The 16,380-nt window shown below is 45.0% G+C and overlaps 1 protein-coding gene across 4 annotated transcripts; it reads left to right on the plus strand.

The window, feature by feature from the left end:
* The first annotated feature begins 1,137 nt into the window (after positions 1 to 1,137).
* On the plus strand, positions 1,138 to 10,754 carry XB22065629.L (uncharacterized XB22065629 L homeolog). 4 transcript variants are annotated; one of them, XM_018267006.2, is made up of 4 exons: positions 1,138 to 1,754; positions 2,127 to 2,340; positions 7,125 to 7,204; positions 9,242 to 10,754. In XM_018267006.2, exons 2-4 carry the CDS (start codon positions 2,154 to 2,156, stop codon positions 10,589 to 10,591), a joined length of 1,617 nt encoding a protein of 538 aa, XP_018122495.1. In that variant the 5' UTR covers positions 1,138 to 1,754; positions 2,127 to 2,153; the 3' UTR covers positions 10,592 to 10,754. The 4 variants fall into 4 exon arrangements, with proteins under 4 accessions (XP_018122495.1, XP_018122494.1, XP_018122493.1 ...); XM_018267005.2 differs by having other exon boundaries at positions 2,133 to 2,340; XM_018267004.2 differs by having other exon boundaries at positions 1,138 to 1,727.
* Positions 10,755 to 16,380: the final 5,626 nt, after the last annotated feature.

Below are 16,380 nucleotides of genomic sequence, written 5' to 3' on the forward strand. Positions count from 1 at the left end.
TTTTTTTTTTTATCTTTTTGGGTCAACTCACAGAACCTGACGGGCTGAAATGGGTCTGTTGCGGCACGCTCTGTACAAGGAGGACAAGGTCGATCTGGGGATTAGTCACCTGACCAATATCACTGAACTGTATTGATACTTTTGGGCTACTGGGGTATTGAGTTGTGATCAGTAAGGTCACTATTAGTGTTACTATTGGTTAATAATATTGCCCAGTGACAGATCATTGCCCCAACACTAAGGAGCCACCCAGGCACTTTCCACTGTCCCCCTGCTGGTAAGTGTGAGTATTACACCTGTATGAGCTGAATCATTTGCACCTGGGGTTGGGCAGAGTCAGAATCCATTCTGTACCCCACGTGTCTGTCAGGTCAGTATTCAGGGGCAATTTAACCCACTAACCAGAGAAGCATCCGGCTGTGCCCATGTCTCGCTCACTCTCTGGATATTGGTTGATGGTCACAAAGTTGTAGTTAAATTCACTGAGCACCGAAGTTGCTATAGAACTAAATGGAAGTCACTGGCAGCTCAGCCGGGGGCTCTGGCACTTTGGGATTTTTGCTGAAGAGACAAGTTTATTAGGAACTATATAATAATATATAATCTACAGTCTGGTCATTACACTATGGGACCAGACTGTAAATGATATCCTTATATATGGTGCGTTCTGGCGTCAGAATGCGCTGTTTATAACATGGGTCTCCCGGCTGCCAAATTTGACGCCGCCGTATTTAAATTGAATTCCGGTGCACCCGAATTGGGTGCCGTCCACCCACCAACATTTCACGCAAAATATAGATTATAATGAATAATTTGCCCCCGTACTGAAATTTAAAAAGAGATTAGAAGTCACCTCAGCGTTGTGACCTGTATAAAAACACTAGTACCCCCTCTTGTAAAGTATAAGGATATTATAAATTAGAGTAGTTCCATGATCATATAAAAGTACAAGGCAGAGTGTCTTTATACAGGTCATGGAACTCAGATGTGACTTCTAATATCCTCATATTTTACAACAGGGGGTACTTTATTTATTATAATACACAAGTTTCAGTGAGTATTGTGACAAATGACATCACTACTCAGTTTATAACTGATGACATCAGAACTCAGTTTATGGATAATGTACAGGATATTTAAGACTTGTGTATTATATCTTTATAAATTACAGTAGGGGGTACAATATCCACTATATATAAAACACAAGCAGTGATACAAGTGTCAGTACATAAAGTATAGGAGAGTATAACAGACAGACATGTACAAACATTGAGTTCTAATCCTCAGTCTCTTATTACAGTCTCGCTATTTCACTCTGTAGCCTCGGCACATTTATTATTAATTACACGGGAATCAGACGCTCAGTCTCATATAACTGATCTCTCTCCTCTGCACTTGTCTAACCGGATCAGCGCTCACACAATAATGCGCTTACAGCCACGCCCCTCCAATACGTCACAGCCACGCCTCTCCCCGCCCAAAGCTTAGCACTCCCCGCCCTCTCCCCGTGTCACACAGTGTCAGTGTCTGTAGCCGGTGATGGGCAAATCCCCTGACCCGTTACACAGCCCCGCCCCCACACACTCACAGCCTGCCATTAACCCGTTACACTCACACTCTCCTCCTTGGGGGGAGGAGTTAGAGAAGGGGCGGGGCCCCGCGGGGCTTTTACTTTCGTTTCTTACCGGGGACGGAAAATCCCTGGGTAGCGCGGGACTGGGGAGTCGGTAAGTGGGGCCCGGGACTCACAGCAGGTAATGGGGCTCGTGGGGCTGCGGGTCGGGTCCTGACAACTCTGTAGTGACGGGGTCGGGTCTCTCTGCTTCTTCCCTCCTCTCCTGCCTCTCTCTCCCCCTATACCAGAGTTTAGTCAGTAACTCCCAGCACCCTTGTGTCTCACTGGTGACTCCCCCCAGTACTTACCTCTGTTACTGACCCCTCATTCCCTGTACTTCCTGCTCCTGGGCTGCTCTCTTTCCCATGGTCAGACAGGAACCTCCCCCTGAGTAAGTGAATCCAATCTCCCCCAGTATTTCCCTCTGTTACTGACCCCTCATTCCCTGTACTTCCTGCTCCGGGGCTGTTCTCTTTCCCATGGTTTACTTGACTAAACCCGATCCTTTCAGTTCCAGTGAGACTGCACAGCCGACACCATGAGTTGCTACAAGAGGGGGTTGCGGGTCTGCGGGGTCCCTGGACATTTGTTCGAAGAGGAGCTTCTCAGAGACAAACTTCTGATTCATTTCTTGCGCCCCAAAAACCAGGGGGGTGAAATTCAGAACCTGCATTACCCCACAAAGGACGAAGGAGTTGCCATACTGACTTTTGAAGAGGAAGAAGGTACCGTGTGTTATACGTTGTGTCTGCTCAGCCCTTGTCTATTGAAGGAGAAGTAACGAGTAGCATCCAATCACACGTTTCCTTTTATTATAATCTGCACTAGACCAATGAGAGCTAAATGCTGATTGGTTTGGGGGTTTCATTTCATATCATGTACACCAATTGCTTATATAGCTGTCTATCACTGGGAATTTCTGTACCTGAAAATGTCCTACATTGTTATACGTATCACTGGGACAGAATGTTCTGTTATACAGATAGCTAGAATCTCAGCTGCCATAAAGCAGGACAGGACTGTTGCTTACAATGGGGATCAGATAGGATCTGTGCAGCCACTGGGACAGAATGTTCTGTTATACAGATAGCTAGAATCTCAGCTGCCATAAAGCAGGACAGGACTGCTGCTTACAATGGGGATCAGATAGGATCTGTGCAGCCACTGGGACAGAATGCTCTGTTATACAGATAGCTGGAATCTCAGCTGCCATAAAGCAGGACAGGACTGCTGCTTACAATGGGGATCAGATAGGATCTGTGCAGCCACTGGGACAGAATGTTCTTTCTCTAGTCGGCCCTCCTGTCAGTGCAGACGTATGGGTTATGTCTTGATCATCTCTGGAGGCAGGACAAAGATTGATGACTCATGACCCCTCCTTCCTCATATATGTGCTGGCTCCACCTCACTTCCTCAGTTCTTTTGTCCTGCCTCGGAGGTGAAGGACAGATTTTATTTATTGCATTTATTTATTTATTTATTTTATTATTTATTTTATTCTTTTATCATTATTATTTCTTTCAATGCAGCACTGAGGGTACGCAGAGCTACCCGGATTACTGGAGAGCACTCTAGGCTGCAAACTAGCTAATAGACACGCTGAGCTGTCTAGGCTATACTTGGCATACATTGCTAATGGGCACGCGGAGCTGTCCAGGGCTATACCTACTAAAAGGCTAATGGATACGCTGAGCTATCCAGAATATACCTTGAGTAACATATCGCTGCCGAACACGCAGAGCTGTTCATGGGGCAGAGCTATAGGACAGATAGAGCTGTTCATTACACAGCTAATGCTGCACAACACTATGGGACACACAGAGCTGCTCAATTGTTAACTCTACTGAGAACATAGAGCTGCTGCGTACCGTGTATAGATGGAACGGGAGACGCATGTCGTGGCAAGTAGTGGTAGTGCTAACGCTACCAGTTCCCCTCCATTACCAGGCCACGCCGCGTGTATCTCAGGGCGCGGCGGACCGACGTCATCAGTGTGCGCGGTCGGCACGCCTACTGTACACTTCGCGCCAAACTAGACACGCACAGTACTAAAGGCACGGCGTGGGTGCGCACTGACGTCATTGGCGCGACACAGGTGCAGAGCGCGAGCAGCTTCAGTCACAAGCTGCGCATACAAGTTACATCCAGCGGATTCCTTCACACGCTTTACCACAGCTAAGGAAAGCACAGGTACATCATTGTACACAGTAATTATACGAAAATGGAGAGGGCAGATTCACTCACAGAATTGAGAGCGGAGATACAGTCAGTGAAAAAGGGCAAAAAGACAGAAAGATTGCCTAAATGTAGAACATGCAAACATTCCCTCAGAAAAACGGAAAAGACTTATTGTACTGACAGTAAACCTTATAAGGCCACAGATTCACTGGAGCCACCAGTCTTATCTCCCAGACCAAACCAACAGTCAGAGGAGGAACTGTTGATTCCAAATACTTCTCCTACTGGACATATTTCCACTGACTCTGTACCACCAATAATGGGTACCCCAATTACATTAGCTACCCCATCTACATCGCAGGCAATGCCAGCCACCACACAGGGGGGGGTGTCTATGCCATGGGCTCAAACCCCAGCGCCTCAACCACAACCCCCAGCGCCACAACAATTTGGAGAATTTCTCCAATGGATTATGCACTCAGTGCAACCACCACAACCAACCACATCAAGTGACCGCAAAAGACGCAAAAATCCAGTACACATTTCAGACTCTTCTGAATCTGAGGAAGGGTTAGTTTCAGACTCGGATGAGGAAAAACACCCTGAGTTCACATCTGATAGATCTGACCATTCAGAGGCCAAATCAGATACTGACTCTGAGGAAGAGAAGCAATCCTTGCTAGACCCAGACATGTCTAAGAAGTTACTACGTCAAATGTTACAGACATTAGAAATTAAGGATGAATCCATTCCTCTATCAAAGGCAGATAGGCTTCTAGGGGGTCATAGGAAAAGTAAGTTAGCTTTTCCAGTATTTAAATCAGCTACTCAGGCGATTGAAGCAGAGTGGAACCAGCCGGAAAGACGCATTGCACTCACTCAGAGATTTTTTAAAACGTTCCCAGTTCCAGAGGAACATGAAAAGAAGTGGGATAAACCTCCTAAGGTTGATTCCGCAGTAGCTCGCCTTTCTAAACACACAGCCTTACCAGCGGAAGAGGCCGCTTTTAAGGACCCACTAGACCGCCGCATGGAGTCAACACTAAAGAGAGCGTATGTACAGGCAGCAGCTGCATTACGGCTAGCAGTGGCATCAGCAGGACTAGCCCGCACGGCTAGACATTGGGCTCTCGAATTGGCTCGCCAACCACCGTCCTCACAACAACAGCTCCAGTCAGAGGTGGATAGATTAGCTATGGCATTAGGTTTTCTAGCAGAAGCTTCTATTGAAATGGTTAAACTGGCGGCAAAGGCAACTACCAATGCTATAGTTGCACGACGTGCCCTATGGCTTCGTCACTGGACTGGTGACACAGCCTCAAAACTTCGGCTATTGTCTCTTAGATATACAGGCGAGTCCTTATTCGGCCCTGATTTAAAACAAATCATAGCAGAAGTGACAGGGGGCAAGAGTACTTTCTTACCAACGGGAAAAAGACAGAGATTTGAGAATCCCAACAGATTCTCCGGCAAGAGAGGTTGGAACCAACAATCCAGACCTTTTCGTCCCTTTCGCTCCAGCTACAGGTCATCCCCGAATGACCAGAGTAACAAACGCAGCAGGCCCATCTGGCACCAGCAGAACCGAAATACAAAGAAACCAGCTACATCCAAGCCTGGCTCTGCCTGACTCCAGGCAGACAATTCAAGCTGTGGGGGGCAGGCTACAAAGATATTTGGGCGAATGGGAGACGCATGTAACGGACGATTGGGTGCTCACCATCATTCAGCAAGGTTACAGAATACCTTTTTCCTCCCGCCTACCTTCTCACAGGTTCATACCTACCACAACAGCCCCACACAGACAACTACATCTACAAGAAGCAGTTCACCAATTACTCAGCATGGAGGTCATCGTAGAAGTTCCAATAAGGAGAGTCGTCTCCACCGTCTGGATGTTGTGAGGGCCATTCGTATCTACTTGAAACGATCGCAGTCAATTCGACGTTCTGACAGCCTGCTTATCTCATATTCTGGGAAGACTAAAGGTCAGTCGGTCTCTAAGAGGACCATTGCTAGGTGGCTGGTGGACACTATCAATACGTCTTATGATTCCAAGCAGAAGACCAGACCATTTTCGGTGAAGGCCCACTCTACCAGAGCTCAAAGTACCTCATGGGCTCTGCAGAACTTGGCAACACCAGAGCAGATATGTACAGCTGCCACATGGGCATCTCCAAACACTTTTGTTCAGTTTTACAAGTTAAATGTTTTCGCTTCTCAGACGGCCGCGTTTGGCCGGAAAGTTCTACAAGCTGTCGCAACTACGACTCCATGGTGATCTCGGCTCTATGGACTGGCAAATTCAGCACTACCCACCCATTTGAGGGACAGCTTTTGGACGTCCCATACGTCTGCACTGACAGGAGGGCCGACTAGAGAAAAGGGGGTTTTGTACTCACCGGAAAACCCTTTTCTAGTAGGCCCGAACTGTCAGTGCAGTAAGTCCCACCCAGGCTGATTTTAGTATGGGTACAGGGACCTCTTTGTCGCTATCCTTTCCTTTCTATCTGTTGTCTCTTGGCTTCTTTCTAACCTCTGTCTCCACTGTCTGAGCTTTACAAACGAACTGAGGAAGTGAGGTGGAGCCAGCACATATATGAGGAAGGAGGGGTCATGAGTCATCAATCTTTGTCCTGCCTCCAGAGATGATCAAGACATAACCCATACGTCTGCACTGACAGTTCGGGCCTACTAGAAAAGGGTTTTCCGGTGAGTACAAAACCCCCTTGTTATACAGATAGCTAGAATCTCAGCTGCCATAAAGCAGGACAGGACTGTTGCTTACAATGGGGATCAGATAGGATCTGTGCAGCCACTGGGACAGAATGTTCTGTTATACAGATAGCTAGAATCTCAGCTGCCATAAAGCAGGACAGGACTGCTGCTTACAATGGGGATCAGATAGGATCTGTGCAGCCACTGGGACAGAATGTTCTGTTATACAGATAGCTAGAATCTCAGCTGCCATAAAGCAGGACAGGACTGTTGCTTACAATGGGGATCAGATAGGATCTGTGCAGCCACTGGGACAGAATGTTCTGTTATACAGATAGCTAGAATCTCAGCTGCCATAAAGCAGGACAGGACAGGTGCACTATAGTGATGGACTGCAGACAGTTTGTACACAGTCATCGCTAGTCTTATGTTTCAGTCGTAATCAAACTCATTCAGATTTGGGTTGGTATTAAAATCTATGGTATTTGGACAAATGGCAGAACCATGGAATCTGAGGATCTCATCACTGACCAATGAGCACACAGCGTGTGATTAGAGGATTCTGTAGGTGGGGGGACTGAATAAAATCTGTGGGTCTCATTGTGTTTTCCAGTGGCGGAACGGATCTTAAAGACACAGCATTTGCTCGATGTGAACGGACAGTTGTTTCCGCTGGAAGTGATGCGCCTCCAGGTACTAAACACACAACCCAACCTCATGTCATGTGACTTTAACGCACCAGACGCCTTAAAGGGGTGGCTCACCTTTAGATAATATGTTCATTCTAAGCAACTTTTCAATTGGCCTTCATTTTTTTTCTATGTTATTGTATTTAAATTAATTCCCTTCTTCTTCTGTTGCTTTCCAGCTTTCAAATAGGGGTCACTGACCCCATCTAAAAAACAAATGCTCAGTAAGGCTACAAATGTATTGTTATTGCTACTTTTTATTACTCCTCTTTCCAATCAAGCCCTCTCCTATTCATATTCCAGCCTCTTATTCAGTTCAATGCATGGTTGCTAGGGAAATTTGGACCCTAGCAACCAGATGGCTGAAATTGCAAAATGGAGAGCTGCTGAATAAAAAGCTACATAACTCAAAAACCATAAATAATAAAAAATGAAAACCAATAGCAAATTGTCTCAGAATATCCCTCTCTACATGATATGAACAGTTAACTACAAGGTGAACACCCCCTTTAAGGAAACAATTATGGGGGCACAGAAGGAGCGCACAGCATTCAGCAGACAACTTAGCAGGTCCCAAAAATACACAGACATTGTGGGATTCCCTCCTCAGCTTTAGAATTCAAAATCCAGTCTGTGTGTCTTAGTATTGTGACTTCATTTAAGAGTCAGAACCAGCAGTGCAGGATACAAATTTACAAATACATGTATGGGATCTATTATCCAGAATGCTAAGGACCTGGGTCTTTCCGGATAAAGGGTCTTTCTGTAACTTGGATCTTTATACCTTAAGTCTACTAAATAATCAAGTAAACATTAAATAAATCCAATAGGCTGGTTTTGCTTCCAATAAGGATTAATTATATCTTAGTTGGGATCAAGTACAAGATACTGTTTTATTATAAAGGAAATCATTTTTTATTTCATTATAATGGAGTCTATGCCAGACGGCTATTCCGTAATTCGGAGCTTTCTGGATAATGGGTTTCCAGATAACGGATCCCATACCTATAGTTTTATTGCCTCGGAATCTGTCTGTATCATAGTAAAATTAATTTCAAGTAGGGATGCACCGAATCCACTATTTTGGATTCGGCCGAACCTGCGAATCTTTCGCGATAGATGCGGGCGAATACCGGACCGAATCTGAATCCTAATTTGCATATGCAAATTAGGGGTGGGAAGGGGAAAATTTTTTACTTCCTTGTTTTGTGACAAAATGTCATGTGATTTCCCTCCCGCCCCTAGTTTGCATATGCAAATTAGGATTCGGTTTGGCCTGGCAGAAGGATTCGGCCGCATCCAAATCCTGCTGAAAAAGGCCGGGGTGGTCACACGGGGTGGTTTCTCCGTCAGCTTATTTTTGGTGTTGACACTTGGGGGACAAACAGTTTTCAGCCCAAAAATATGTGTTTGGTCGTTTTGGGCCAATAAGCACCTGTCCTTCAAAGTCAAAGGGAAGGAACTGCCCCGTGTGACACTCGCTTGTCCCTTTAAAGGAGAAGTAAACCCCTTATTAAAAAAAAACCTACCCTACATAGACCCCTCCTTCCTCAGCCTAGCTGCTACCCCGGGCAAATGCCCCTAACTTTGTACTTACCCGTCGGTGCAGATTCACGCATCGGAGTTCACGGGCGCCATCTTCTTCTTCGGTCTTCATCAGGTCTTCTTCTGGAGCTTCGGTAATCTTCACAACTTTCGGCGCATGCACAGTTGACAAAAACCACTCCAACTGCTCATGCGCCGATACGGAACTTACTTCCCGATGAAGAACCAAGAAGAAGATGGCTGCCGTGAACTCCGATGCCATGAATCTGCACCAAGGGGGTAAGTAAAAAGTTAGGGGCATTTGCCCGGGGTAGCAGCTAGGCTGGGGGAGAGGAGGAGGGAGGGGGGGTCTATGGGGGGGTAGATTTTTTTTTAATGAGGGGTTTACTTCTCCTTTAAGGTCATATACGACTTTATAGCGTTGGATCAGTAGGATGGAGGGGGGTACTGTAGGTCCCATTGATGTTCCTCACTCGGTTTAATTCATGTCTTGCAGTTCTCCATGCCTGTGATAACCTCCCTGGATCTAAGTCGTTTAAAAAACAAAAAACTCCTGGTGGATTTATTTGAGAAGCACAAAGTCATGATACTGAATAAAAGAGATGAGATGTTCATCATATCTGCCGAATTTGAAGATCTGCGACAACTTAGAAGTGAAATTATGGCCACAGTCCTGACATGTGACACATCCCCCCTGGGCCAGAGGTCACAGAAACAAATATCTGAATCAGGGCCGGAATCCCCGGTGAAGGACAATCTTGGAGTGAAGCCTTCAAGCCAACAACCTTCTGGAAATGATAATAATGTGGAGAAACCCCAGAGCAGAAGGACATCAAGCAGGTCTAATTCCCAGGAGAAACATCCAAGCAGAGCCAGGAGAAGGGAAGCCAATATGGCGCCCACCTTTAGCAATGCTCATATTTTAGGACACAGACCCACAACGGATTCAGTTGCCCAAGGTTCAAACCCAACATCAGAAGGTGGAATGTCCTTTAAAACAACAAGGGACCCAATAGTGAGAATGAACAATGACTCTGCCTCACAAATGCTGAGTGACCTCAACCTCGGCTCTTCCACCAACAGGGGCCAACCTTCTATTGAAGCCACCAGAACTACCAGGAATCCATCAGCCATTACAAAAGACTTTCCTTCTCAAGCGTCCCTCGTGAAAAGCTTCTCTGTGGATAACGATGTCCTTTACTATATTCGCATTTTTGAGACGGAGCGTGTCGATGAGGTGCTCAAGAGATGTGCAGTTAATATACAAGTGGCTGAGGGTGAGGATATTTCCAATGTCACCCTAAAATCCCAGTCCCCCTCCTTAAAATTGCTCTTTTCAGATTGTTGTGATGAAATATTACAGATTTTCAGTGAATGGCAGAGCAATCTAAGGACTGAAGATCTGGATCTGACCCAGTTCCCGACTTTGGAAAGAAGAAAAATGACTGAAAAAATTCAGCATCTTGGACGTGCACATGGTGTTGCCATTATTGCTTCTGAGGATGGGTTACACCTTATTGGGGGTCCTTCCCAAATTCACTGGTTAATAGATTGGTGGAAAACAATTAGTCAACCAAGGCCACCAGATGTCGGTCGAGAAGCTGTGAACACACGGGAAATACATTTGCCCCACCCTCCTAATATGGGGAGGAGCTACACAGGTGCTAATGAGAAGAAGACCAACCATGGTGACCAGGACATGACACAAGTCGTAAGGCGGAAGGGCAGTGTAACTGGCAGTCATCAATCTGGCGACTCTATGAGACGTGAAACCAGCACCGAATCCAGTTCAGTTTCCTCCAGAACCAATAGTTACGCCCACGGTATTACTCACCCCAAACCATAAACAAACAGATAGAGGCAGAGCCCTAAATGTGACAATGTAGAACTTTTTATATCATTCCCACACTTAAAGGGGCACAGTCATGATTTTTATGGTGTTGGTTTTATTTCTAAATGACACTGTTTACACTGCAAATAATTCACTGTACAATATATAATTTCATCCCTGAACCAAAAAGTGTATTTGTTTAGTTGTAATATTGGTGTGTAGGTGCATCTCAGGTCATTTTGCCTGGTCATGTGATTTCAGAAAGAGCCAGCACTTTAGGATGGAACTGCTTTCTGGCAGCCTGTTGTTTCTCCTACTCAATGTAACTGAATGTGTCTCAGTGGGACCTGGATTTTACTATTGAGTGTTGTTCTTAGATCTACCAGGCAGCGGTTATCTTGTGTTAGGGAGCTGCTATCTGGTTACCTTCCCATTGTTCTGTTGTTAGGCTGCTGGGGGAAAGGGAGGGGGTGATATCACTCCCACTTGCAGTACAGCAGTAAAGAGTGATTGAAGTTTATCAGAGCACAAGTCATGTGACTGGGGGCACATGGGAAACTGACAATTTGTCTAGCCGCATGTCAGATTTCAAAATGACATATAAAAATCAGTTTGCTCTTTTGAAAAACAGATTTCAAAATGACATATAAAAATCAGTTTGCTCTTTTGAAAAACAGATTTCAGTGCAGAATTCTGCTGGAGCAGCACTATTAACTGATGTGTTTTGAAAAAAAACATGTTTTCCCATAACAATATCCCTTAAAAGGATAAGGAAAGCTATGGAGGCATTTTATTGACAATAGATTAGCTACAATAGTGCAAGTTAGAATGCTATATTTATTCTTCAGAATGTTTTACCATACCTGAGTAAAAAGCTCTATAAGCTCTCTGTTTGTTTAGGATAGCAGCTGCCATATTAGCTTGTTTTGACATCACTTCCTGCCCGAGTCTCTCCCTGCTCACTCATAGCTCTGGTCTCAGATTACGGCAGAGAACGGGGGAGCAAACTGAGCATGCTCAAGCCCTAGCGGTTTAAGCTGAAAACAGGAAGTCTGATACAGAAGCCCATGAGTACACAATAGAAGGAAAGAAATGTGCTGTTTCCTTTGACAGAGGACTCAGAGCAGCATTACTTTGAGGGTTCACTGGTGTATTTATATAGACCTTTCTGATAAAGTTTACTTAATTTTAGCCTTTCCTTCTCCTTTAAGGACCACAATATATTGTGCAATCTTTAGAGGGGCCCGTTGAGCCCAGTACAGGGATTGGCAGATGTGATTGGCTGCTAATACTTTCCATTCTGCGCCTTCACTACAAGTTATAAAAATACAGTAGAACCCCCATTTCATATTTTCAGGGGACCAGAAGAAAATGATGTAGAAACTGGGAAAACATAAAAATGAAGATATATATATATATATAACGGCGTTTTCTCTGCAGGGATACAGGAGACGCGTATAGTACATATGTGTGATGTACTGGGTATAACACGCGTGTAGCTAATCCTGTACATGATTGGTTAATAAATGATTATTAGTCATGTGACGGATCTGTGTTTAGTGTGAATGTCATACTCACTGGGGAGCTGAAGTGGCAGTTTATAACTGATTCCAATACTGACAATCCATTGGAACGGGCACAAGTGTGGGGGCAGGGGTGGGCACAGACAGGAGGAAAGGAGATTTCAGCATCAGCATAGGAAGGGTCTCTTTACTATATGGGCAGTCAGATTATGGTGGGAAGTCAGAGAGGTGGAAGGGAGTGATTGTTGAGTGGTGCATATAAATACAGAGCTGTACTGAGAGGGAGAGTGTTAGTCACACTAATGTGTTAGTGCTGCGCTGGTGAAACACAACCAGTCTGATACAACTCTGAGCGGAACGAGGATTAAGTGACTCCTACTGAATGTACCACAAGTCACACCAGAGATCTGAGAGCCGACGGGAAGGAAGTCTTTCTCCTTTACACCGTTTATTAGATCTCTACCACTTGCACTCCCTGATACACACACACACTGATACACACACACACTGATACACACACTCACTGACACACACACACACTGATACACACACACACACACACACTGATACACACACACACACTGATACACACACACACTGATACACACAATGACACACACACACACTGATACACACACTGACACACACACACACACTGATACACACACACACACACACACTGATACACACACACACACTGATACACACACACACTGATACACACAATGACACACACACACACTGATACACACACTGACACACACACACACACTGATACACACACTGATACACACACACACTGATACACACACTGACACACACACACACTGATACACACACACACACACTGATACACACACTGACACACACACACACACACTGATACACACACTGATACACACACTGACACACACACACACACACTGATACACACACACACACACTGATACACACACACACACTGATACACACACTGACACACACACACACTGATACACACACACACACACTGATACACACACTGACACACACACACACACACTGATACACACACTGATACACACACTGACACACACACACACACACTGATACACACACACACACACTGATACACACACACACACTGATACACACACACTGATACACACACACTGATACACACACACACACACACTGATACACACACACTGATACACACACACACACTGATACACACACACACACTGATACACACACACACTGATACACACACACTGATACACACACACACACTGACACACACACACTGATACACACACACACACACTGATACACACACTGATACACACACACACTGTTACACACACACTGATACACACACTGTTACACACACTGTTACACACACACTGATACACACACACACTGATACACACACACTGATACACACACACACACTGACACACACACACTGATACACACACACACACACTGATACACACACTGATACACACACACACTGTTACACACACACTGATACACACACTGTTACACACACTGTTACACACACACTGATACACACACACTGATACACACACACACTGATACACACACACACACACTGATACACACACACACTGATACACACACTGATACACACACACACACTGATACACACACACTGATACACACACACTGATACACACACACTGACACACACACACTGATACACACACACACACACTGATACACACACTGTTACACACACTGTTACACACACACTGATACACACACACACACTGATACAAACACACACACTGATACACACACTGATACACACACACACTGTTACACACACACTGTTACACACACACTGATACACACACACACACTGATACACACACACTGTTACACACACACTGATACACACACACACACTGATACACACACACACACACTGATACACACACACACACACTGATACACACACACACTGATACACACACACACACTGATACACACACACACACTGTTACACACACACTGTTACACACACACTGATACACACACACACACTGTTACACACACACTGCTACACACACACTGATACACACACACACTGATACACACACACACACTGTTACACACACACTGTTACACACACACTGATACACACACTGTTACACACACTGTTACACACACTGTTACACACACACTGATACACACACACACTGATACACACACACACTGATACACACACACACTGATACACACACACACTGATACACACACACACTGATACACACACACACACACTGATACACACACACACACACTGATACACACACACTGTTACACACACACTGTTACACACACACTGATACACACACTGTTACACACACTGATACACACACTGTTACACACACTGATACACACACTGATACACACACACACACACTGATACACACACACACACTGATACACACACACACACTGATACACACACACACTGATACACACAATGACACACACACACACTGATACACACACTGATACACACACACACACTGATACACACACTGACACACACACACACACTGATACACACACTGATACACACACACACTGATACACACACTGACACACACACACACTGATACACACACTGACACACACACACACACACACTGATACACACACTGATACACACACTGACACACACACACACACACACACACACTGATACACACACACACACACACACACACACACACACACACTGATACACACACACACACTGATACACACACTGATACACACACTGATACACACACACACACTGATACACACACACTGATACACACACACTGATACACACACACACACACACTGATACACACACACTGATACACACACACACACTGATACACACACACACACTGATACACACACACACTGACACACACACACTGACACACACACACACACACTGATACACACACTGATACACACACACACTGTTACACACACACTGATACACACACACACTGATACACACACACACACACTGTTACACACACACTGTTACACACACACTGATACACACACTGTTACACACACTGTTACACACACTGTTACACACACTGTTACACACACACTGATACACACACACACTGATACACACACACACTGATACACACACACACTGATACACACACACACACTGATACACACACACACACACTGATACACACACACTGTTACACACACACTGATACACACACACACTGATACACACACTGTTACATACACTGATACACACACTGTTACATACACTGATACACACACACACACACTGATACACACACACACACACTGATACACATACACTGATACACACTGATACACACACACTGATACACATACACTGATACACACTGATACACATACACTGATACACACTGACACGCTTCGCACCATTGGGTGCGTCATCAGAGGAAGAAGCACCCAATGGTGCAAAACGCGTCAGGAGGGTGTGCCCTGTATGGAGACTATAATGGGACACTGCCAAGTGGTATGTAAGAAATTAATCATTTAACACTGTTTGAATTGATTTGGGTGATTTTGCACTAATATATGTCTGAGTGAGTGAGTTAACATGCATTTCTGCTTTGATATTATTGTGTTATGCTATCGGACCCAAGCATGATACTCACTCCTAGATATAACCATATTATATTTGATATAAACTTATTCACTGGTGTGAAATAAAATCCCATTCTGCAACCCCAATGCAGCTTCATATATATCTGTGTATCTCAATCACCTATGCGCCTCTCATTTTGTAACTGCAATAGTCTTGTAACCAATGGCAACCAGATTAACAAGTGGGGTAACAGTCACCCTGCTATAGTTCCAGGGGTACCCTGGGTACAAATAAACACTCACCCCAAATCTCCCCCTAACTGACCTTCAGACTGGGCCCCCTTAGCTCATAACAAGGTTACAGATATATAGAAACATTGGGGTATCACCCTGCTATAGTTCTAGGGGTACCCAGGGCACAAATAAACACTCACCCCAAATCTCCCCCTAACTGACCTTCAGACTGGGCCCCCTTAGCTCATAACAAGGTTACAGATATATAGAAACATTGGGGTGTCACCCTGCTATAGTTCCAGGGGTACCCAGGGTACAAATAATCACTCACCCCAAATCTCCCCCTAACTGACCTTCAGACTGGGCCCCCTTAGCTCATAACAAGGTTACAGATATATAGAAACATTGGGGTAACACTCACCCTGC

The sequence above is a fragment of the Xenopus laevis genome, chromosome 6L (genome assembly GCF_017654675.1).
Source record: "Xenopus laevis strain J_2021 chromosome 6L, Xenopus_laevis_v10.1, whole genome shotgun sequence".
Lineage (NCBI taxonomy): Eukaryota > Metazoa > Chordata > Amphibia > Anura > Pipidae > Xenopus > Xenopus laevis.

What these genes read in the sequence shown, in the direction of transcription:
- XB22065629.L (XM_018267006.2), top strand. Translation starts at nt 2,154, where the DNA reads ATGAGTTGCTACAAGAGGGGGTTGCGGGTCTGCGGGGTCCCTGGACAT. An exon ending in GACTTTTGAAGAGGAAGAAG is followed by an intron (nt 2,341 to 7,124) that starts GTACCGTGTGTT and finishes TGTGTTTTCCAG; the next exon opens with TGGCGGAACGGATCTTAAAG. An exon ending in TGGAAGTGATGCGCCTCCAG is followed by an intron (nt 7,205 to 9,241) that starts GTACTAAACACA and finishes CATGTCTTGCAG; the next exon opens with TTCTCCATGCCTGTGATAAC.